General features: G+C 45.8%; 3 protein-coding genes across 3 annotated transcripts; all 3 read right to left on the reverse strand.

Annotated features, from left to right (window-relative positions):
- Positions 1-775: 775 nt before the first annotated feature.
- LOC146700918 (odorant receptor 131-2-like) lies at positions 776-1735 on the reverse strand. Its single transcript, XM_085471448.1, has one exon. It carries the CDS (start codon positions 1733-1735, stop codon positions 776-778), a length of 960 nt encoding a protein of 319 aa, XP_085327574.1.
- A 15937-nt stretch (positions 1736-17672) lies between these two features.
- On the reverse strand, positions 17673-18656 carry LOC146700919 (odorant receptor 131-2-like). Its single transcript, XM_085471330.1, has one exon. It carries the CDS (start codon positions 18654-18656, stop codon positions 17673-17675), a length of 984 nt encoding a protein of 327 aa, XP_085327456.1.
- Positions 18657-22279: 3623 nt separating this feature from the next.
- LOC146700920 (odorant receptor 131-2-like) lies at positions 22280-23218 on the reverse strand. The gene has a single exon (XM_085471331.1). It carries the CDS (start codon positions 23216-23218, stop codon positions 22280-22282), a length of 939 nt encoding a protein of 312 aa, XP_085327457.1.
- Positions 23219-25884: the final 2666 nt, after the last annotated feature.

Here is a 25884-nt window from a genome sequence, read left to right on the forward strand (position 1 = left end):
AATCAGGATATGCAGAAGAAGATTAATGGATGGAGACTAGTATTTTTACTTTACTTTGATAGTTTTTTTTTATCATGTACTATAATATATTTTATACTGTAGCTGTGTTGTGTTATTACAGTTGTGAGCCTCAGAATATTGTTTGATAGCAACATATTTAATCAGTAAGAGCTGCAGAACTGTAAATAAGAGAGTTAGTAACAGCCATGAAACCACGACGTCACACTTACACAGACCTGTTCTAAAAATTTAATTTGATTAAACAGAAATAAAGCAAAACAAATCCTGCCTTCACTGTAACCAAACAGCCTCCTCAGTGAATGTAAATTATATAACTTTTCAAATTATTGTGACTGACAGGGTTAGCACTGCTTCCTCAGAGCAAGAAGATCCCGGTTTGAATCCCACTTCCCACAGTCCAAAGACATGCATATTAGGTTTCTGTTCGTCCTGCGATAGACTGATGATCTGTTGAGGGTGTACTCTGCCTCATATCGCACCAAAGCTGGGAAAGGTTACAGGCCCCTGAACCCTGAGCTGGATAAGTGGAAAGAAATAGATAGATCACCATCCATCCATTCTGACTGCAACTAATGGAGGATTATTAAAATTATAACAAGGACAGGCTTGTATCGCTGGATTCTAAAAAACGACTAAAAAACAACATGTTATTCTTAAAAGGAAAAAAACAGGAGGAGAAGCTTCTAGTTAATTTAGGATAGTCACTTAGTAGACAGTGTGACAGAAACATTCATTGCTTCTTTCCAAATGTACTCTAAGGGTAAATCTTAGCCCCCGCCGTGACAGCTAAAAGTTTCAGTTGACAACATAGATTATAAACAAGGATGGGTCTGATGGTCTGGTCTCTGAGACCATAAATAAGTGCACTCAGACATCTGGGGAGAATAAAAAGAAGGACGTAAAGAGCATTCTGTATGAGCAGAGACACTCTATTTGAAACTGTTTTTGAGGTGAGTAAAAGTAATGCATTGTTCACAGTTGAAGAGAGGCTGAAGCCGAGCTGCACCAGATGTAGCAGCAGGGTGTTACGAGCCTTCCCGGCTGAAGCTTTGTCTGTGGAGGCCGATCTAGCTGCCAACATAACACCTACATAGGAGCAAGTGACTCCAACAAAAGCTGACACAAACAGAAAGCAAGTGTAAGCTTTGTCATACTCATGAGATACAGGTGTGAGAAACATGAGAAATGTATTACAAACATATCTTTTCAACTGCAGACGCTGCAGCTCTTCAAATGGAAATTCTAACAGCAGCAGAACTCGAATGAGAATATTCAGTGAACAAAAGATCCAAATCGTAATAATGGACACCTCTGTGTTTCTGATGGTGATGATAGTAGCGTGCCTGAGTGGGTAACACACAGCTACATATCGCTCCAGAGACATCAGCACCAGAGTGAGAGGAGAGATTTCATTGGTGAGATTAGCAAACATGACAAGAATACCACAGACAGGATAAGGTAACGTTATTCTACAAATAGACATCATGTATAGTATCTGGCTCACTGCCATCTGTAGCGTGTCTGCAAGAACGAGGTTATACAGGAGAATGTAACGGCAGGTTTCACGAAACACTGATTTACTCCTCAAGGTGAACAACATGATCACATTAATGCAGAAGAAAACACAGCATGGTAATGTAGTCAGGGAGGAGAGCAAACCTCTTTCTAGGTCATGCAGTCCAACAGAGATGTTGGTCTGAGATATATCAGACATATCAAAAGAAACATTGATATCATTAGACAAGAAGAATGCAATAAGTTTCTATTCTTATAAATTCTGGTTTAAAACTCCAGTTGTTTACCTGTGCAGGTAATTATCAGGCTTTAGTCTGTGCTTGGTCCTATGGAGGGCTGGTCTGCCAGCTTTGCCTGCATTTGAATGTCATATATATCATTTCCTTTACAACACAGAGTCATGTGACACAGTTATTTGTCAGCATGGTTAGCAGGCCAGTAACAGATGATGTAATCGAATTTATCACACTGACTGATTGGTTCACACAGTCTCTCCACATGTGAACATGGCCTCTCAGTGCCACACCAACACGTTCTCACTCCCATCTCGTGTGACGTGTGACGCATGGTCAGGCTCCCTCCGCGTCACTTCTCGACGCGCAGGGTACCCCCCTCGCGTCGAGAAGTGCCGTGCAGGGTCCTCTCATTGAATACTGTAGAGCTCCCTAAACGTTGCTTATTGACGACAATAGATTGAAGAGCCTGTTGTCCGTATATTTATATATTTATAGTATTTATATATTTCCGAAAATCACATTGTATTGACGTATTCTGAACACAGTAAATTATATAATGTAAACAACTACCTGAGAAACAGCAGAGAAATTAATTATAGGCTGTTACTTTTGTATCGTTTATTGCATTTATGGAGGGAGTGATGTATGCTGGGTAATGGCACAGCTAGCTACTGGGTGACTTTATTCACCCGCTTCGGCTGTTATCAGTCCATACAATGGGCGTCATTAGCACAAATCAGTCCCATAGATATGGTTGTTCTCATCCATCCAGATGGAGGATCACTAACAGGAGCGTGGAAGACTCCAGAATCCACTCTGGCTGGAATCCGGTGTATATGGAGTGGGTACAGGTAAGACCATTTAAACGGACAGCATTTATAGAATGACTATTAAAAGTCAGCGAGTGTCAGTAATGTTAATGTGGTTATGTTAGTAATACACCGAGTGCTAATATAACAACTTTAAGATGCATTTGTAGATATTATTACGTGTTTTACCGTCTTTATGGTGCTAGCTTACGGTGTAAACGTTAGCTTATATTGGAGTAAAGCTGTTACTGTTTAAACGATGTTAGCACAGAAATATTAGCTTCTGTCATGACTGATGAAGTTACTAGTTAATAAAGTTTTCAGTAAAGTGTTTAATCGCAGCCACAGACTGACAGCAAATATCTCGATTAGCTTCAGTGCATCTATAATAAATATGTGCAAGTTTCAGTGCTTCGTTTAAACTGTATGATACTTATACTGACCCAGGGTCAGTGTAAAATACAATCCTAGCTGTGTGAACAAAGCCTGGCTCCTTTAATCCTGCATGACAAACCTCAGGATGCAGGTTATTATTACTCTTTCCTGCTGGCACACCTGTCACACCTGAGAGTCAGCTAGAAACTTACAGTGACGTGGACATCATGCAAAGACTGCCAGACTCTGTAATACTGCAAATGATCAGTGACTCAGGTTATCACTAAACTTTAAACGGCAAATCTGTGTCTCTGTGTGCTGAACATTTAGGATTGAGTCAGGCTGCATCAGCTGAAGCTGTTATTTGTATATATCAGTATTTTTTATTCAGGTGTGGGGAAAATACGTAAGACTGCAGTGAAGCGATGCACCAGATTAATCCCTGGCCAAAGGTATTGTACTTAAATCAGACTACTGATCCAGCCACATCAGCCTGTTGTGAGGTCTGTTTAAAGTAGACTAAAAGTGAACTGCAGGTTCCTGAGAGGTGGACTGTGAGCACAGAAACACACGTTCATACATACAGCTGCAGCAAACTTACATTAATTTTAAATAGATTTGTTACTCTGATGTCTGTCTCTGTGTTAGTCCTCTGACAGACTGGTGACCTGTCCAGGTGTGCTCTACCTACTACTGGGACAGGCTCCAGCCTCTGTAATAGAAATTTTCTGTTATTCTCATTTAAAGTATGTAAGTGCTTATGCATATGCTTAGTTGTGACACTGTTACTGTTCAGTGAAAGTTTGTAAAACTAGATGAACTTACTTCAGCGTCAGCAGTTTGAGAAAACAACTCCCTTTACAGGTGCTGATAAGGCCAAAGGGCACAAAACAGCTTAACCATTGATCCGTTAGGTTTCATAGCGAGACACATGAAGTGTGGTAGGATCAGTTTGTAACTTCCTCCCTCTTCCTTGGAATGCATAAAGCAGCAGCAGCACCACTTCTGTGGCAGCGCTGACATGACTGAACTGTGATGTTTGATGTGTGTTGGCGCAGTAATAAAAAGCTTGATCACAGCTCTTTCTGTGTTGCAGACTTTATTAAAAAAATTCCACGACACCTCACACCACCCCTGTTGCGGCTACTCTAACCAATGGCCGCGGCAGGCTAAACATGAGGACACCGATGACGTGCAACAATTAACGCACTGTCACGGACCCAGTTCCAGGGATTCGGGGTCCGTGAGCAGTGTGGACTACTATTGTAATTATTATTTTTATTATTATTGTGGTTATTGTTATTATGGTTGTGTCTGCTGTCCTGTTGTCCGTGTTGGTGTACTGTCAGGTGTTTATGGGTATGTGCATGTGTGTGTGAGGGTGCGGTCGTGGCAGGCACTTTTAGGCCTGGTGGGTGTGGCCCTGCCAGCTGACCGGTCCCACCCAGGAATCCACACACACCTGGCGCCGATCAAGCCTCGTCAGAGGAGCTTCAGAACAGTGTGGCTGAGAGCTCCTCGACGCTGGATCGTTGAGTGACTTCCCGTCAGTCTTAGTTTATTGTGCAAGGTTAGTGCAAGTCTGCTGTTAGGTTTTGTACTCACGGCTGCCTTTTGTATGCGTGTTTCCTCAGGAGGAATTGTGGCGACCAGGAGGCAGCACACGGACAGTACACAGGGAACGGAGACAGAGCACGGGATAAGGGAGAAGACACGGAACGGGAGTCGGGATCGCACGGGGGATTTATTGTTGTTTGGATTTTCACCACTGTAAATAAACGCACTGCCTTCAGCGTCAAGTCCTGCATTTTGGGTCCTCATTTCTCACATCCCCACGGTCTGCCAGCCAGACCGTGACACGCACAGAACACTTCTGTATCATTTGCTTCTTTATTTCCACATGCAACTGTCCAAACTATAAATCAGCACATAGGATCAACCGTCAAACAAACGCACAGACTGCACAAGCAAATAACTGCAACTTACAAATAAATGCACCAGCTACTATGTCAAAACTCCAAACTGGTCTATGGCAGCAATTAGTGCATAAATATACAAACACCATCAAGTTACAGTCAAATATATCAAATCATTCAAATTGTGCTCAAGTTGCGGTATGTTGCGGTCAACAGAAAGTTTTGCCTCGTGCTCACCCTACCTTCTGCTCATCACATCAGGTGCTGTGAACAAGCGAGTGCAACCACATTTACCTTATACCACACCCATGAGACACGCCCCACACCCATGCACCAATACAGTGAGTCCATTTAAACCAACCCACTTAGTCAGACGGAAACAACTCATATGGCTCCTACATACCGGCCCCTAATTATTTTAGAGCAATAATTACATCATACTTACCATGTAGGAGACATACTGATAAACATGATCAATCCTTTATCAAACATTCAAAGATACAATTTCAATTCCAAATAAATAAATAAGATAAGATAAGATAACCTTTATTAGTCCCACACGTGGGAAATTTGTTTTGTCACAGCAGGAAGTGGACAGTGCAAAAGTTATGAGGCAAAAATTAGGATACAATAAGAATAAATACAGTACACAGCTGTACAGAATAGAATAAAATAAAATACTATATACAGTAGAATACAATAAATATACAATAAGATAAAAATAGAATACAAATACTATATACAACTGAGTAAAAATACAACGATGACAGAAAGGATTATTGCACTTATCATTATTGCATATGTATGGATGTGTGTGTTTGTTCAGTTAAAGTCATTGTTGTGGAGTCTGACAGCAGTGGGGAGGAAAGACCTGCGAAATCTCTCCGTCCCACACCGTGGGTGCCGCAGTCTCCCACTGAAGGAGCTGCTCAGTGCTGTCACAGTCTGCTGCATGGGGTGGGAGATGTTGTCCAACAGGGATGACAGCTTAGCCGCCGTTCTCCTGTCACTCACCACCTCCACTGGGTCCAGAGGGCATCCTAGAACAGAGCTGGCCCTTCGGATCACCCTGTTCAGTCTCTTCCTGTCCCCAGCAGAGATGCTGCCGCCCCAGCAGACCACACCATAAAAGATAGCAGAAGCCACAACAGAGTCATAGAAGGTCTTCAGGAGTGGGCCCTCCACTCCAAACGACCTGAGTCTCCGCAGCAGGTACAGCCTGCTCTGCCCTTTCCTGTAGAGGGCGTCTGAGTTATGAGTCCAGTCCAGTCTATTGTTCAGATGAACACCAAGGTACCTGTAGCTGTCCACAGCCTCAATGTCCATACCTTGGATGTTCAGTGGTTGCAGTGGAGAATGCTTGTGCCTGCGGAAGTCTACCACCAGCTCCTTGGTTTTACTGGCGTTGATCTGGAGGTAGTTCAGCTGGCACCAGTCCACAAAGTCTTGAGTCAGTCCTCTGTACTCCTTGTTGTCCCCATCAGTGATGAGGCCAACTATTGCAGAGTCATCAGAGAACTTCTGCAGGAAGCACTGGGTGGAATTGTGGGAGAAGTCTGCAGTGTAGATGGTGAAGAGGAACGGAGCCAGAACCGTTCCCTGTGGGGCCCCCGTACTGCAGACGACCCTGTCCGACACACAGCCCTGAGTCCTCACATACTGTGGTCGGTCAGTGAGGTAGTCCAGGATCCAGGTAGTGAGGTGATGGTCCACTCCAGAGTTCACCAGCTTGTCCTTAAGAACCGAGGGAAGAATGGTGTTGAAGGCACTGGAGAAATCAAAGAACATGATTCTCACAGTGCTTCCAGCGGTCTCCAGGTGAGCGAGGGAACGATGTAGGAGGTGAATGACGGCATCATCCGCTCCAATGCCAGGCTGGTAGGCAAACTGAAGTGGGTCCAGTGATGAGCTTATTAGGCGCCGAAGCTGAGCCAGGACCAACCGCTCCAGGGTCTTCATCAGGTGGGATGTCAGAGCCACCGGCCTGTAGCTGTTGAGGTCCTTGGGGCGTGAAGTCTTTGGCACTGGTACAACACAGGAGGTTTTCCAGAGCTGTGGGACTCTTCCCAACCTCAGGCTCAGGTTGAAAAGGTGCTCCATCACCCCACACAGTTGGTCCGCGCAGGACCTGACGACCCTCGAGCTGATGCCATCTGGACCCGCTGCCTTCTTGCCATTAATCCTCCTCAGTTCCCTCCTAACCTGGGTGGTTGAGAGAGACAGGCTGGAGCCTTGTGTTGAGTGTGTATTGGATGCTGCAGTTGGGGGTGGGGGGGAGTGAGCAGGTTGAATAGACGAGGTGTGAAGTGTCTGAGGTGGAGCAGCAGCAGTGGGGGTGGGTGAGTCTGCAGCCGATGTTGCAGACTGCCTCATGGCTGAATCAAATCTGTTGAAGAAATGATTCAGTTCATTTGCCCATCTCACATCCCTCCCAGGCAGAGAGTTCTGCTGTTTGTGGCCCGAGATGGTTCTGAGGCCTCTCCAGACTTCACCAACGTTGTTTTGCTGAAGCTGGTTCTCCATCTTCTGCCTGTAGCTCTCCTTCCCATTCCTTATCAGTCCCCTCAGCTCTCTCTGCACCCTTTTCAACTCCTCTTTGTCTCTGGATTTGAAGGCCCTCCTCTTCTGCTTGAGGACGGTTTTAATTTCTGGGGTAATCCAAGGTTTGTTGTTGGAGAAACACCGTACAGTCCTGGTAGGTACGGTGTTATCCACACAGAAGTTTATATAGTCAGTAATGCATGTAGTAAGGCTGTCGATGTCCTCTCCGTGGTCATCACAAATCACCTCCCACACAGTCGACTCAAAACAGTCCTTAAGAGCCTCCTCGCTCTCCTCCGACCATCTCTGTACTGTGCGGGTGGCTGGTGGCTCCCTGCGCACTAAGGGCTCATACACAGGGACAAGGTGCACCAGGTTGTGGTCAGATTTGCCCAGGGGAGGGAGAGGTGATGAACTGTATGCCTCTTCTGCATTGGCATACAGTAAGTCCAGTGTTTTATTGACTCTGGTTGGGCAGGTCACATACTGGGTGAAGGTGGGCAGTGTGGAGTCCAGTGAGGCATGATTGAAGTCCCCTGATATTATGAGAAGGGCTCTCGGTCATTGTGTTTGCAGTCTGCTGACCACAGAGTGGAGAGAGTCACAGGCTGCATCCGCGTTGGCCGAGGGGGGGACATACGCTGTTATCGCGATAACATGCGAGAACTCCCCGGGCAGGTAGTACGGACGCATGCTAACGGCTAACAGCTCAATGTCTCTGCTGCAGAGTTGCTCTTTTACAGTGATGTGCCCAGGGTTACACCATCTGTCGTTCACAAAAACTGCCAGTCCCCCTCCTTTCCTCTTACCGCTCTCTCTCGTCCTGTCCGCTCGCAGCAGCTGGAATCCCGGTAGTGTCACGCTTGTGTCCGGAGTTAGCGATGTTAGCCACGACTCCGTTAGCATCATGATGCTACATTGCCGGTACTCCCTCTGTGACCAGGTTAGCGACGTGAGCTCATCCATCTTATTGGGCAAAGATCTTACGTTTCCAATAATTACAGAAGGAAGAGATGGTCGATAACGTCTCCTTCTCGGGCGACGGCGCTCCTTCCCAGCACGACACCCCCGTCTTTTCCTCCTCAGCTCGCTGGGAATGTCGGGTCTGTCCGCCGGCAGTACCGCTGCAGGACGCAGTGCTAACAGCTGATCCTTACTGTAAACAAAGGATCTCTGCTCTGGGTCCCCAGACACGGGTGAAAAAAGTAGAAATAAACTGAGAAAAACGACCAGGACTAGCACAAAACGGTAGAACATGGTTGCAGAGTCTAATTACTAATACGTTAGTTATTAAAAAAATTACGAGAAAAAAGATAAGAAAGAAAGAAACTCAGAATGAGCAGAGCTGCTGTAACAGGCTGCCGCACACGGGGGGTGCCGGAAGTGAAAAATATACATTAATGCAAATAGATATTTGAAAAAAGTCAATTTTCATGACTCTTCTGCTTCCTGTAGAAGACACACTTTAGTGATCGGCCTGTCCAAACAACCAGTCTTTGTTTTAACACAAACCCGACGTACAAGTCCTTTACTGTCAGAAATTGCTTCCACAATCCTTCCAGTCACCCAAGAGTTACGAGGCGCAGAATCATCGACAACGATAACCACATCCCCAGGAATGAAGTTCCGTCCGATTCTCTGACGCTCTTGACGCTGGGGCAGGTACTCCTTGACCCAGCGCTTCCAGAACAGGTCAGACATGTACTGTACTTGCCTCCATCGACGTCGTCCATACACGTCCCCCTTCTGAAACACTCCTGGTGGTATCAATGGCTTGGTCTTAAGCAACAACAGATGGTTAGGAGTCAAGGCCTCCAAATCATTAGGATCAGTAGAGGCTTTAGTTATTGGTCTACTGTTCATAATAGCCTCTGCCTCACAAAGAACTGTACAAAGGCCTTCTTCGTCCAAATTCTGCACTTTCAAAATGGAATTTAACACCTTCCTGACAGACCTTATGAGACGTTCCCAAACACCGTCATGATGGGAACCAGCAGGAGGATTAAAAATCCATTTTATGCCCTTTTGCAGCAGCATCTCCTGAATCTGTGCCTGATTCCATCCTTCCACTGCCTCTCTCAACTCGCGTTCACCACCCACAAAGTTGGTACCATTATCCGATCGTATCTCCAATACCTGACCTCGCCTTGATATAAATCGACGAAGCGCATTAATAAAAGAATCTGTGCTCAAAGATGACAATACCTCCAAATGCACAGCTCTCACAGCCAGGCATGTAAAGATAATTCCATACCTCTTTACTTCACACCTTCCACGCTTAACTTGAAAAGGTCCGAAACAATCCACTCCAACCCGAGAAAATGGAGGTTCATCGGGTGAAATGCGATCTTGTGAAAGGTCTGCCATCATCTGATATCCTGATGCTGCATGAAGTCTGCGACACACTATGCATTTAGCCAAAATCCTCCTTATGGCAATACTTGCACCTGGAACCCAATACCTTTGCCGCAATTCGGACAGCATGTGGTTACGTCCACCATGCCCTATTTTCTGATGTACATGTTGAAGTATTAGGTCAGTAATATGCAGATCCCTGGCTATAATTGCGGGATGCCTTGCATCTTCAGGCATAGCTGCTCTACTAAGCCTACCTCCAACTCTCAACACACCATTCTCAAATTTAGGATTAAGCCTATAGAGCTCACTACTCTTCTTCACCCTGTCACCCCTCTGCAACCTACTGATCTCATCTGAATATCTCCTCCTTTGACAAAAGCAAAGAACTGCATTCTCTGCCTTGTTAAGCTCTTCTACCGAAAGAAGTCCTTTGGCAGCATGGTCCTTGACTGTTTGCAACTCTCTTTTAAGCTTTTCCTCAAGATTTTCTTGAGTCACGCTAGACGCAAAGCTCTCTTCCAGCTGCTTCCTCCTTTTACTAATTTCCTGCAACAAATCTTTGAATCTAAGAATCCATGCAACCATCCTCTTCAGACGAGTCCACGAAGAAAAATAAGTAATGAACTTCATCGCCCCATCTTTGCATTCATTTGTACCAACAGCATTGACTAAAACGGTCGTTTTAATCTCTGGATCATTTATGGAGCTCTTTCCAAAATCAAGGTTCACTGGCCAATTAATTTCTGGTTCAGCAAGAAACTTTGGCCCTGACAACCAGGAATCATCCTTGACAAACATCTGTTTAAGGCTCATAGCTCGTTGTTCTACAGCCTTCCTATTATTTGGCATGTTTACCTGATTGCACCTAAAAGGTAAACCAATGGTGTAATGACCATCAACCAACTTAACAGAATCCATCACTGACTTCATAAACTGCTGATCTTCTCTAGACAACGCAAACTGTTCATCCTGAATGCATTCTGGAAAGTCAGTCTTCATTTGACGTTCCCACAGTTCATCCAATCTTGCCACGGAAATCCTATTGACACTCACATCAAAAATGTCAGTCTTACGATCCTCTCTGAGAGGACCACTCACCGTCCAACCCAGCATAGTTTTTACTGCATAGGGACCTCCATCCTGACTTCTAACAACCTCCCATGGCTCTAAAGCCTTGGGCACAATTGTCCCGATCAACAGGTCTACCTCAGAATTTATCTCCAGTATGTTAATACGGCGCAAATGTGGCCATTTATCGAGATCTTCTTGTCGGGGAATATTACGTTGATGAACAGGCATGCTTTTCTGAGTAAATAAGTCAGGCAAGTCACAGTAGTGATCTAAATCCAAACCAGCTACTTCCAAATCTGAAACCACGTAGCTACTGACCATTTTCTCCTGACCCATTGTCCGCAAAAGAATGCCAGTTTTCCTTCCTGAAAGATTCAGTCTATTCATGAGCGCTTCCCAGGATCTAGAAAAGCATAGGTTATCAGTGACTGAGTACCTTTCTTAGACTTCACTCTAACTGGTATTATGGACAGAGCACTATTTTGCTCACCGGCCCCAGTAACACCACTGCTTTGCACAGCACATGAAGGACCTTCATCTGGTGGTTCTCTCCCTCCTATAGTTTGCACTGCAACACTTTCCCTCTGCTTAGAGTAGATATGTAAGAGCGTGGGGTGTTTCTGATTACAAACTTTACACAAGAGATGTTTCCTACAGTCCCTGCTTCTGTGCCCAATGCGCAGACAACCAAAACACACGCCATTCTCTTTCAAAAAAGATAATCTGTCACAGTGCAACTTTCTTTCAAATGAAGGACACAACTCCAACATATGCCCTGCTCCACAAAACAAGCAGGCCTTGGTCACAACTGAACCACTCTCTCGCCTCAATGCTGGCTCAATCTTCCCTTCCACCTTGGCCACTGTAGTAGCAAAACTACTCCGCTTAGCCTTAGGGTAAAACTGAGACTTACTATTCCTTGCATCTTTTCTGGTGGCTGTCGGAGGATCCTGTATATCTCCAAACAATGGATCACTTGCAATCTTAACTTGCCTTTCAACAAACTCAACAACATCGCAAAAAGACACTTTACGTTGAAATCTCTCCTGCAAATCGCAGGCAACATTTCTCCACTTATCCCTGAGCTTGTAAGGCAACTTTTTTATAACTGCTTGCATATTAGCAGAGACATCCAACTCATGCAAGGACTCAACGTCTCCCATTGCATTGCAACATTGCCTTAATAAAAACCCATATTCCTGCAAAGCCTTCACATCATCAGATTTTATAGATGGCCATTTACTGACCCTTTCAATGTAGGCAGCAGCAATTTTCAGCAAATTGCCAAAGTTCTCTTGGAGCAAAGATTTAGCTTTAGCATATCCATACTCAGCAGGCATATACTGACAGCTTCTGACCATTTCTCTTGGATGGCCTCTAGTGTATTTCACACTAGACATCCAACTCTATCAGGGTCACACATTAGCACAGTGTTTCTTGGTCCCACTGATCCATGTGGACAGCAACTGTGGAGAACTGTTCTGGAAAACAGAGAAGAGAATTAAAATAACAAAAAGCCAAACAGGATTTCCACAAAGACTCTCTTGGAATCAGCAATCAAAAAATCACTGGTTCATATTTCAATTAAATATGAACAGGTTCCTTAAATGTACACAGCTCAGATCTGATTTAATTTAATTTCCTTCACACAGCACATTCGTCCAGGCTGACAGGTAAACATAGAACTAATCTCACGTAACATGACTCAGAGTAGAGATTCAGTAAGAAAGATTGAGGCTCTAATATTATTACCACGCAATCCAAGGACACACCAACAGCTCAGATTTGTAGAACTATTTAAACAAATGTCTTCTGAATATTCAATTCAGGTTCACAGTGGGGGTGTAGGAGCCATATGAGTTGTTTCCGTCTGACTAAGTGGGTTGGTTTAAATGGACTCACTGTATTGGTGCATGGGTGTGGGGCGTGTCTCATGGGTGTGGTATAAGGTAAATGTGGTTGCACTCACTTGTTCACAGCACCTGATGTGATGAGCAGAAGGTAGGGTGAGCATGAGGCAAAACTTTCTGTTGACCGCAACATGTCGCAACATACCGCAACTTGAGCACAATTTGAATGATTTGATATATTTGACTAACTTGATGGTGTTTGTATATTTATGCACTAATTGCTGCCATAGACCAGTTTGGAGTTTTGACATAGTAGCTGGTGCATTTATTTGTAAGTTGCAGTTATTTGCTTGTGCAGTCTGTGCGTTTGTTTGACGGTTGATCCTATGTGCTGATTTATAGTTTGGACAGTTGCATGTGGAAATAAAGAAGCAAATGATACAGAAGTGTTCTGTGCGTTAATTGTTGCGCGTCATCGGTGTCCTCATGTTTAGCCTGCCGCGGCCATTGGTTGGAGTAGCCGCAACAGAGGGTGAATGAACAAAGCAGGAACGATGGAGTGACTGGCTGGCTGGCTGAAAGACTGGAAGAATGGCTGGCTGACTAACATACAGACGGAGGGACGACATGAACATCAACATCAATGACACGACAGAGAACTGGTGAAACCGAGGAACTTAAATACACAGGTTGAATGATGACAATGATTGGAAACAGGTGAGTACAGGGCTGAACATAATCTGACTAATGACACGGGAGACAAGCTGACACTGGAAAAAACAGGAAGTGAGAACATTAATGTGGCGAACTAAACTGAACATGAACAAACTGAAATCACTGGGTCAACGACCCAGGAACCCTGACAGTACCCCCCCCTTCAAAGGCCGGCACCCGACGGCCAAACGAAAAAGAACCAGAACAGGGCGGGCGGAGGGGGCCCAGGACGGAGGGACGGAGTCCACACAGAGTGAGTTCGGGTGGGTGGCCACGTGGCCCGAGGCCGAGACGAGACAGTTCAGGTGGGCGGCCACGTGGAAGGCAGCAGCGACCACTGAGCCGGTCCGGTGACGAGCGAGACTGTTCCGGCGGACCAACCGTGCGGAAGGCAACGGTGGCGATGTGGACACAGTTCGGGAGGCCGGCCGTGCGGAAGGCAACGGTGGCCACTCAGGCAAAGGCGGTCCGGGGGCCGGCCGTGCGGAAGGCAACGGCGGCCACTCAGGCAAAGGCGGTCTGGGGGCCGGCCGTGCGGAAGGCAACGGTGGCCACTCAGGCAAAGGCGGTCCGGGGGCCGGCCGTGCGGAAGGCAGCGGCGGCGGCGAAGGAGACGACGGAGCAGTTCAGGGGGCCGACCGCGCGGAAGGCAGCGGCGGCTCTCCAGTGTTAGGCGTGCTGGCCACGGCCCGGTGGGCACAGGACCAGACGAGGCCGGGCCAGGCGACGACGGGGCCGTACCAGGCGAAGCACAGGCTGGAGCTGCAGCAGGTGAAACAAAAGCCAAAGTCGAGGCTGGTCCAGACGAGGACGAAGACTCTGAGGCTGGTCCAGACGAGGACGAAGACTCTGAGGCTGGGCCAGACGAGGACGAAGACTCTGAGGCTGGGCCAGACGAGGACGAAGACTCTGAGGCTGGAGCCGGACCAGGCGGAGCAGAAGCAGAGGCCGACGCCAGACCGGGCGACGTCGAAGGCGATGCAGAGGCCAGGCCGGGCGTGGGTGCAGTTGAGGCAGAGGCCCGGCCGGGCGTGGGTGCAGTTGAGGCAGAGGCCCGGCCGGGCGTGGGTGCAGCTGAGGCAGAGGCCTGACCAGGCGAAGTTGAAGCCTCTGGCTGAGGAGCGGCCGGGCCAGCGGGTGCGGAAACCCCTGGCTGAGGAGCGGCCGGGCAAGCGGGTGCGGAAACCCCTGGCTGAGGAGCGGCCGGGCAAGCGGGTGCGGAAACCCCTGGCTGAGGAGCGGCCGGGCAAGCGGGTGCGGAAACCCCTGGCTGAGGAGCGGGAGAGCTCACAGCTGGCTCTGGGTGCTGTGGCTGCAGGTCCGGGAACTGAACGGGATGGTGGACAGGCGACTGGGAAACAGGAGGCGACTGGACTACAGAAGAGTGAACGACAGACTGGACAGGCTGGAGGATGGGCGACTGGGGGACAGGAGCAGACTGGACTGACTGGACAGGCGACTGAGCTACAGGAGACTGGGGGACAGGAGCAGACTGGACTGACTGGACACGGGACTGAGCTACAGGAGACTGGGGGACAGGAGCAGACTGGACAGGGGACTGAGCTACAGGAGACTGGGGGACAGGAGCAGACTGGACTGACTGGACAGGGGACTGAGCTACAGGAGACTGGAGAGGAGCAGACTGAGCTACAGGTGAGTGAACTGACGGGGCTGGAAGCTGAGCAGCAGGTGAGGGAACTGACTGGAGTGGAGATGCTAAGGGATGAACAGAGGTAGGCGAGGCTGACGACGGAGCTGAGGTTGGTGTGGCGAATGGCTGAGCTACAGACTGAGCTAGTGACGGGGATAAAATTACGGCTTGGGCTAGTAAGGCTGGTGCCTGGACAGGGGACAGTTCAGCTAATCTAACTAGGGATAGTGCGAGGGCGTGAAAGGCTGGGTCAGGAGGTGGATGAAGTGGTGACGTAGCAGGTGAACCGGTTAGCTCTTCCAAGTCTCTAGGGAGGTCAGGCTGGGTTCTGGCTGCCCTCAGCCTGGGTGCTGCGACGGGCACGGAAGGTGGCTGGACACCAGTCACCCCCACCTGAGAAACAGAAGCAGGTGTGGAGGTAGACCGGGTCGCAGCTGCCCTCCTCCTGGGGGCTGGCACTGGTGTGGGCGTGGACTGGGCCCCCATGCTGGTGGGAAATGGCTGAATAATGGGTGTGGAAATAGTGACGGTGTGTGTGTTACTGGCAGGTTTATTGGAGAATGTTCGGGTTTTTCTGCCACCACTATTTACAGTCTTTGGAGAAGAGCAGAAAAACTCTTCCCAGTCCACGTCCTCGTCTAGGAGGGAGACTCCCCATGAATCAGAAGTGGGTCTATGGTGCGTTTCAAGTGAGTAATCAGATGGTGAGTGCGAAAAACACTGGAGCTCACCATCGGGAGTGGCTGAAAGTAGTCCGTTTTATGGCGGCGTGTGCGCCGCTTTCTCCGGGAAGAGGCAGCAGGCGGGGTACACAGCCGAGCCTCTGGCACGGGAGCCTCCATTGAGCCGAGGTGGTAGGCGGAGCCGCTGTGCCATGGCGAGGTTGAAGGTCCGGTGACTAAAACGGCTGGCGGGCGAGCGAGGAGCGGAGTAGCGGGAGAGCGAGCGGCCGAAGCTTGGCCTGCGACGCCCACTCTCCGCGGCGAACGCTCCGATGCAGGTGAGGCAGCAGGTGGAGGACCGCGGCGTCTCCGAGGCCCGCCCAGAGCCAGACGAGTCCCCTCAAAGACGTGCTCCCTCTCTGAGAAGAGCCGCTGTCTCCACCTGAGCTTCTCCGCCCAAATGGAGAGCACTGCGTCCTGCCGCTCGTAGAGGTCCGAGTCCGCTGGGTCAAAAGCGTGTCTTCTTGGCACGGGTCGTGTCATTCTGTCAGAGGTTGTGTGTGGAGGTGTGGAAGAGATGACCCAAACGCTGGACTCACGGTGCAGAAATGAAGAAGATTTATTGGAGGGTGAATGAACAAAGCAGGAACGATGGAGTGACTGGCTGGCTGGCTGAAAGACTGGAAGAATGGCTGGCTGACTAACATACAGACGGAGGGACGACATGAACATCAACATCAATGACACGACAGAGAACTGGTGAAACCGAGGAACTTAAATACACAGGTTGAATGATGACAATGATTGGAAACAGGTGAGTACAGGGCTGAACATAATCTGACTAATGACACGGGAGACAAGCTGACACGGAAAAAACAGGAAGTGAGAACATTAATGTGGCGAACTAAACTGAACATGAACAAACTGAAATCACTGGGTCAACGACCCAGGAACCCTGACAATCACTAGCAGAGATCCCTCCCACCCTGGCTTTTATGTGCTAGATTTCTTATCTTAAACAGTAATATTTCAGTGACTGCTGCTTATACCACAGGTTAATACACTCTACTGATCCCTGATAGGAGAATCATCAATTTTGCCAATAAAGAAGCCTGGTGGATGTTTGTTTACAGTGTGATGATGGGACATCATGCTCTGCAACTGTCCCACAGCCCCTGTTTGGTGACATCTACATGTATCTTGCAGAGAATCCTTCACCTCACACTGCTGCCTGAATAAAAGCTTTCAACTGCAGACCTGTAAGGCTGGGTTATTTAAGGTATGCTCTCATGTTGCCGCTATAATCTATGCCATTTTGGCAGCTGTAAATAAGCAAAGTACAGCTATATATATATCACAAAGTCACAAAAGTCACCTGAAGGCGATTTATGTAATGGGGTGAATACCATACAATATACAAAAGGTCTGTGATCAAACTATTTAAGACGTTTTGTTGATTGAAAATTCACCAAATTATTTAAGACTGATAGCAGAGAACAACTTTACCAACACAAAGCACCTTTAGTTTTCCAAGTGCTGAATTTATTTGCACAACTTGGAACTGAAAGAAAACCCTCTAGGACACCTGCAGTAATTCCAAGGCTAAACTGCAGGTTTAGAAGTAGGACAGATGTAGGCCAATTACATCTAATTAAAAATTGCTGCAATTTCTTTGCCTGAGCAGTGCTTGAGATAGAGTGGCTGTACACAGATTACGGGGTTACACAAATGTGACGCTCTTTCCTGTTTTACCAAAGCATGTAATCATTTGAGAGAATTATAAAGAATTATGTTCCTTTAGTAAACAGCAGCAAACAATTCCTCACGTGTGTCATTTGACAACTGTATGGTTTTCAATAAAAATTCAAAAGTCAAGTCAGAAACAGGAGTTATCCAGAATTGCAGTACGGTACTTTGAGGTTTGTATGCTTGTAAGCGTGGTGTATACTCTGACTAACACTCTACTTCGATCGCAGCCTTCAGTCTTGGCTGTATGACTGAGTATTTCAGTCGACAGCAAAGATAATATATGAGCACAGGTCTGATGCTTTGATCTCTGATACCATAAATCAGTGAACTCAGACATCTGGGGAAAAGGAAAATACAAACATAAAAAACATTCTGGATGCGCACAAACACTATCCTTGTTAAAACTCTTGCAAGTGCTGTGAGTAGTGGGTTACAAATGGTTGAAGAAAGACTGAGACCCAGCTGCACCAGATGTAGCAGCAGTGTGTTACAAGCCTTACGGGCTGAAGCTTTATCTGTGGAGGCCGACCTGGCTGCTACTATAACACCGATATAAGAGCATGTGATTGCCACACTTGCTGAAATAAACAGAGCACATGTGAAGGCTTTGTCGTAATCATCAGACATAGACCCACCAGACATTGCTATTTCAGAGCAAAAGTCTTTCATCTGCAGACTATCAAGGGCTCCAAAAGGAAACTCTAACAGCAGAAGAACTCGAGTCAATATATTTAGTGAACCGATGGCCCAGATCACAATGATGGTCACACCTGTGTTGGTGATAGTGATGATGCTAGCATGCCTCAGTGGGTAGCACACAGCAACATATCTCTCCAGAGACATCACCACCAGCGTGACAGGAGAGACCACAGTTGTAAGATTGGCAAGCATGGTGAGAAAACCACATACAGGATATGTTAGTGTTATCCTACAAGCGGCAATAATATACAATAACTGACTCAGTGCCATCTGTACTGTGTCTGCAAACAGAAGGTTATACAGGAGAATGTATCGCGACGTCTCACAGAACAAAGCTTTGCTCCTTAAAGTAAAAAGCATGATTCCATTAATGCAGAGAAATAAACAACATGGCAGTGTAGTCAGAGTGGAAAATAAAACTCTTTCCAAAACCCCTTGATACTGCTGGTTAGCAGTAACATTGGTCAGAGACAGATTTGCAAGTAACATTTCAATAAAGAAATTCAGTTTTTAACATCTTCAGTGGAAATAAAACACAAAGTATTCCAACATTTAAAACAGAAAGATCCACAGAGCTCTTTTCAGGTCATCCTCCTTCTGCAGGAAATTAATAGGTTAGAGGGCTGTGGCTGCTTTCAGCTAAACGGCACTGGACAGCAAGATTTTCTTACCCACACATTGTGTATATACGCTCTGTAGTCACACCTTTTCATGTGACTATCACATGTCTGCATTATTTTTTTCCAGTTTCCTTACAACCCCCCTCCTCGCGCCAGGGACATGATGACGTGAACATTATAGTATAGGAGTAATATATTAATAGCCTGTTAAGTTGATTCCACATTGTTTAAAGTCAAAGGAGCTTGCAAAGAAAAGCGTCTGGACTTCTTTAAGTTGCTTGAAGACGTTTCACCTCTCATCCGAGAAGCTTCTTCAGTTCTAAGGTCAAATGGTGGAGAGTCCCAGATTTAAACTCAGTGGGAGTTTCCCCCAAAGAGGGACAAAAGGACCCCTGATGATCCTCTAATCGCCTGAGCCAAGGTGTGAAACTGGGTGTGGGTCCCAATCAGCCAGAGTGAGCTCATTGTGAAACCTGGCCCCACCTTATCATGCGAATTCCTGAGGTCAGATGGCCCAGGATGTGAGTGGGCGTTAAGGCGTCTGGGAAGGGATCTCAAAACTGGATTATAGATGGCAGAGAGTTGGTGTCGTAAGCCCCGCCTCTGTTCAAAGATGGTCGCTCACAGTGGACATAGATGGCTTCTTTCACTCCTCTTTCAAACCATCTGTCCTCTCTGTCCAAAATGTGAACGTTGGCATCCTCGAAAGAGTGTCCTTTATCCTTAAGATGCAGATGGACTGCTGAGTCTTGTCCTGTGGAGGTGGCTCTTCTGTGTTGTGCCATGCGCTTGTGAAGTGGCTGTTTGGTCTCTCCAATGTAGAGGTCTGGGCATTCCTCGCTGCACTGTACAGCATACACCACATTGTTAAGTTTGTGTTTTGGCGTTTTATCTTTCGGGTGAACCAGTTTTTGTCTGAGCGTGTTGCTGGGTCTGAAATGCACCGGGATGTCATGCTTGGAGAAAACTCTCCTGAGTTTTTCTGATACACCGGCTACATAGGGGATGACAATGTTGTTGCGTCTGTCCTTCTTATCCTCCCTCGCTGTTGGATAAATTTTCATGGAAACATAATATTGCCTTCCATTGCTATGCAGATGATATCCAAATCTATTTACCCCTGAATTTGGATCTCCAGTCCCCTCTATTGCTATTGCTAAACTACCTGCGTGATGTTAAAGACTTGCTACTGCACAACTCTCTCACCCTTAATGAAAACAAAACAGAAATTAGCATTTTTGACAGTCACATCCCCGTGGAACAGCTATCGGGTATCCTGGGATCCTATACCAGTCATCTTTCCTTTACTGTTAGAAACCTTGGAGTAGTGCTGGATAGTTCCCTCAAATTAGACAAGCAAGTGTCTGCAGTGGTGAAAACCAATCGGGAGCTATGAGAATCTGGCGTGTTGTTTCACTTCTCCTGTTGTTCTTTACAGTGTGTTATAAGTGTTGAATGCTTTGAGCTAAACGATGCCGATGCTAGATGCGATGCTAGCTGCTAATAGCTGTTAGCCACCCCACCCCACTGAAGCCATATTCCGATCGGGGAGGTATTCAAGTAGAAGCAATAGCTCTGTTTATATTAGAATGGTTATGTCTTAATAGATATGAGCATATTTCAAGTTTAATAGTATTTGCACTGAATTAAGTTACATTTGCTTGTAAGCCTTAAGGATGAATGTCACTTTCATTGCTATGACTGTTTACATTACTGTTTAAGCTGCTGATGTTCTTTGTTGTGATATAATAATATCACAACAAAGAACATGATACTGGTACAAACAAGTTACTGTAACTCGTGTAACTTGGTAAAGCTAAAGGGAATGCCATTTGTGATTAATACATTTGGAAAAGAAGTTAATGAGCTCATGTTAAGAACACAAAATGGGAAAAGAAATTGATTGTTCTGCACTGTTTGTGTAGATTGGTTTTTTTGAATACTAGAAGGATTCTGGAGAACCACTGACAGCGAGAACAGCCCAAATGAGATCCTGGATGATCGTGAAATGGTGTGGCCAGCCATGCGATCGGATTGTGGGATTTGCCTGAGAAACTGATTCAAGCAACCCTGGATTTCAGATAAGCCCTATGCACTACTTTTCCTACCCGGATAATAGGGTTTGCACACTGACAATTCCCCTACAGTACACCTGTTTGGGTTTTCAACGACTTTAAAGGACAATTCAGACTGGACAATTCAAACTTCACAACAGGAACACTTTAATCTGTTTCATTCATTCCCAAGAGCTCTGATACTGTTCAGTATAAATCTTCCATTTAAATGTCTTTATTTTGTTTTGTTTTACCTGTATTCACCTTTAAAATGCACTATTAGTTTGCCATTTGGGTTATTGTGTTGTATATGTATATAAATGCTACTGAGGCAATAAAGGTCCCAGTTATTCACTTCCAAGCCAACTCCTTTTGTGAGTCCCCAAAACAAAACCTCCTCCTGAACCTAGTAAGATGTCTAGGGTCTCTATTTGAAGTGAGAGTGTACTGGTCCTGAGTAGAGGCGCTACAGACACTTGGTGAATGGACTCCCATTCGATGTGAGAACATAATCCATCTGTTTACAGAGGGAAAGTGTGATTTTTTTTTTTTTAAATGAATTTTTTGGGGGTGCATAACATTAGCTGGCACAATGTTAGCTTGGATTTGACCTCTGAATTCAACCTTGTCATGCGATGACTTCAGAAGATCAGGGTTGAGGTAATGCAGTATAGGATGAGATTTTATCCAGGTGCCAGTCATGCACCCTCTCTTCCTTGTGTTTTCACTTCTTTGATGAAGGAGATTTCTTCTCAGATGATAAAATATAGATATGATTCATATCTTGAATTTGAAGGTGTACACACAAATTCAAATTGGTTTCTAACGGTTCTATGATTTCTCCTCCAGCTTTATATATGAAAATGTGATTAGGCAGAATGTGCATCTCACATCTCTGGAGTACGGGTTGGCCAAGGGGAATGATTAGCTGAGTGGAAAAATATAAGTGACTGTTGAACTGGGAGTGTGGAGTGTAGATATATTTGTAGCCTCAGTATCGCTCTGCGTTGGTTGGAAAGAGTGACACAACTCATGACAGGAGTGACACCTGATGATGTCCTTCATGAAAATGGCAAGTGTTTAAATCATGCTTGTTAAGCATGATGGTGTTATGGAGGTGAAAACTGTCTATATATAGCAAATGTCTATATTAGGCCCGGTGGTATGATGGAAACACTAATTCTGAAAAAAAAAAGGTTAGTCATTGGTCTGAGTCAAAGTCGAGGTATGTGACAGTTTACTTCGGCAATGACTTTAATTTTCCGATCAGCAGCAGGATCAAGAACAAGGAAGAGTTTGGCGAAAAGCTGAAATTTTATATTTGAAAACAAGTCTGGATCAGTTTAATATGAGAAGTATACATCTTGCAGAAACCCAGCAGATAATCTGAGGCTTACTTTTATTAAACCATTTCAGATTCCAGGTGAAATATTGCAAGTTACTGACTTCGTTTCTGATGACAGCATAGGTGGGACATGAGGACAGGTCTGATGGTCTGATCTCTTAGCCCATAGACTAGAGAACTCAGGCATCTGGGTAAGATAATAAAGCACAAATAAAATACATTCTGAACCCATAAAAATATTGTCATTGTTATGGTTCTTGAAAGGGCAGCGAGCAAAGGGTTATAAATAGTAGAGGAGAGACTCAGGCACAGCTGCATCATATTCAGCAGTAGAGTGTTTCGAGCTTTACGTGCTAAAGCTTTGTTTGCAGAGGCCAACCTGGCAGCTAATATCACACCGATATAAGAAAAAACGACTGCCACACCAGCTGATACAAACACTAAACATGTGAAAGCGGTGTCATATTGATCAGACCTTGTCCCGAGTAACAGAGCTATTTTAGAACAACTGTCTTTGATCTGCAGGTTTTTCAACACTTCAAATGGGAAAAAAAAGATGACTCGAGTGAGATTATTTAGTGAACTGATAATCCAAATCACAACGATAGCAGCCCCTGTGTTTCTGATGGTGATGATGGTAGGATACCTCAGTGGGTAGCACACAGCTACATATCTCTCCAGAGGCATCACCGAAAGGGTGAGAGGGGAGATCCCAGTGGTGAGATTGGCCAACAAGCTGAGACATACACATACAGGATACGGCAATTTTACTCTAAAAATAGAGAGCAGGAAAAGAACTTGACTCTGTGCCAGCTGCACAGTGTCTGCAAAAAGGAGGTTATACAGAAGAATGTAACGGGGAGTGTCACGAAACACTGGCTTACTCCTCAGTGTGAACAACATGGTCCCATTAAGGAAGAGAAAAGTAAAAGATGGAACTGTTGACAGAGTGGAAACAATAATTACCCTCAGTAGGTCCTGATACTGCACTTCAAAAGACACGTTAGTGTAAGACTGAGATACATTTGACATTGCAGAAAATTTATGACATGTAAAACAAATCTGTTGAAGTCAATGTAGCACAGAATCCCAATAATTGCTGTATTCATAAAGGAGAAAAAAACATTAAAATATCTCACAAAAGCCTGGTGGTTGATAAAAATCCCAGTCCCACAAAAAGATTTTACTGTTCCTTCTACTGGCAGTCATCAGGTCAGGATCTGTGTTTGCCCACTGTTGGCAGAGCTCTTCTACAGAGTTGGCCTGACATTGCATACAATTTATTAGTTCTGTCCTCGCAACCTTACAGTGTCATGTGACACTCAGTTGCAGTGTCACATGACACTGATCACTAATGAGCAATGTAAACATCCTTCTTTGTTTTTGCCCATCCCGTTTGGTTCTTTAGCCATCAGAATTTCTGTCTGAAGGCCAAGGAAGATGCCCAACAGATTTACTTTGGCAAGTGGATCATCACAGCCTTGGTCCATTTGATTGTACTTTGTTATTATTATTTGTTTATTTTATTTTCAGTTCTTACCACCTTACCACTGTTCTTAGTTTTTACCACCAAGCCATACGACACCTCAACCACAACACTTAAACACACACAACACAGCACTCAGAAGCTACCCTGCAGCTTCACAAGTACTCTGTTTAATCTGCACTGGTCACTTCACTTTGTCATTGATATTTATATTTAAGAAGGGGGACCGGAGGGTGTGTTCCAACTACAGGGGGATCACACTCCTCAGCCTCCCTGGGAAAGTCTATGCCAGGGTGCTGGAAAGGAGAGTTCGTCCGCTAGTCGAACCTCGGATACAGGAAGAACAACGCGGTTTTCGTCCTGGTCGCAGAACACTGGACCAGCTCTTTATCCTCTCCAGGATACTTGAGGGTGCATGGGAGTTTGCCCAAACAGTCTACATGTGTTTTGTGGACTTGGAGAAGGCATTCGACCGTGTCCCTCGGGGTGTCCTGTGGGAGGTGTTGCGGGAGTATGGGGTATCTGGCCCATTGCTACGGGCCATTCGATCCCTATACAACCGTTGCAAGAGCTTGGTTCGCATTGCCGGCAATAAGTCAGACTCGTTCCCGGTGGGTGATGGGCTCCGCCAGGGCTGCCCTTTGTCTCCGGTTCTGTTCATAATTTTTATGGACAGGATTTGTAGGCGCAGCCAAGTGGCGGAGGGCTTTCGCTTTGGTGGCCTCAGAATCTCATCTCTGATTTTTGCGGATGATGTGGTTCTGTTGGCTTCATCGGGGGAGGGCCTCCAGCTCGCACTGGAACGGTTCGCAGCCGAGTGTGAAGCAGCCACATTAATCTCATCAGATTTGTGGTTTTGTTTAAATCAACTGCAGAAAATCAGTTTTCATGTCATTTTCAAATACTGCGCAAATATTTTTTTGACCATAGTTAACAACAATTGCATGTATGTGTCAGGATCTGGAGACTCGACTGGAAAATTCCATCAGGCACCTGAGTTCCTTGGTCTCCACCCCAGGGCGGAGTCATCATCCCTGCTGCAGTCCTGCACACCTGAGACTGATTCGGGGCAAACAGGTTGAGGATTTAAGGACCCCTCAGACTCTCCTTCACCTACAGTTCATCAACGACCTCTCGTTGGTATTGACTCTACGGCTTTTTACGCTCGTGCCACTTTTTCCTTGTTAACTTTGGTTTCATGCGCTTCAGATTCCCTGGGCCTTCTTTGCTATCACCCTCAACCTCAGCTCTCCGTGGATCATCTTCATATTCAGGAATAATACAAGGACCCTCACCTGCCTGCTCTCCAGCCTCACTGACCACCTTGGACACAGCGGAACTCAGGTCTGCCAGCCTCTCCACTACTCCCCTGGACTATCGCTGCCTCTCCCTCAAAGCGAGGTTCACGCCGGTCACCAACGCAACCGCTCCGTTCCCGTCGAAACCTGCTAGACCCCCGTTCACCTCCACTGTCACACGGTTACATCATTAGCGACACCCTGCCTCATATTCACTTGTTGACTAAATAATAAACACTGCAAAACGTTGAGCCGTCTCTGTTGTGGTTATCTGCAATCGAGTCCGATCTAGCTATCGGCCCGTGGCCACAGTGACATTATGTCAGCATGTCATTAGGAAAAGACCCGAAAGACTGTACTTTCAACTATCAGTTTTTATATCTGGTAAATATATACTTTTTAAATGTGTGTTTTTATTGAAAGCAATTTGTCACTCTGTTTTGAAAATTGATATAGTGTGAAAACTATTATAGACATTATTACAAATCAAGAACAACCTGCCGTAATAGCAATCAGCAGCAAGTAACAGTAAAAGGTGCATAACAAAGAGACAACAGATTAATTATTCATTAATAATACAACAATACATCTCTCACATAAAACTGCTGTGTGGGAAATTTCAAACAACAGAGCTTCACCGTTTGCCCAGGTTATCTGCAAGTAGAAGACCCACCGAGAAATCTTTCTGGTATAACAACTAGACATCAACTTGAAAAAACAACAGGAGAGTGGAAAATGCCCCCAAACAAAAAGTTTTAATCATAACGATGACAATAAGCAGCCTGAATATTTTACATGTAATCATTAAGGTTGTATTTATGATGAGTATCTTCGTGAGCCTCTTGTAAAATTGTCTCAAAACTGGCTTCCACAGTGGCATAAACAAATAGAATTTATACAAAATATTTGACTGG

Source organism: Copadichromis virginalis, linkage group LG10 (assembly GCF_057382275.1).
Source record: "Copadichromis virginalis isolate Kocher_CV1m ecotype Utaka linkage group LG10, C_Virginalis_male_GT1.1, whole genome shotgun sequence".
Lineage (NCBI taxonomy): Eukaryota > Metazoa > Chordata > Actinopteri > Cichliformes > Cichlidae > Copadichromis > Copadichromis virginalis.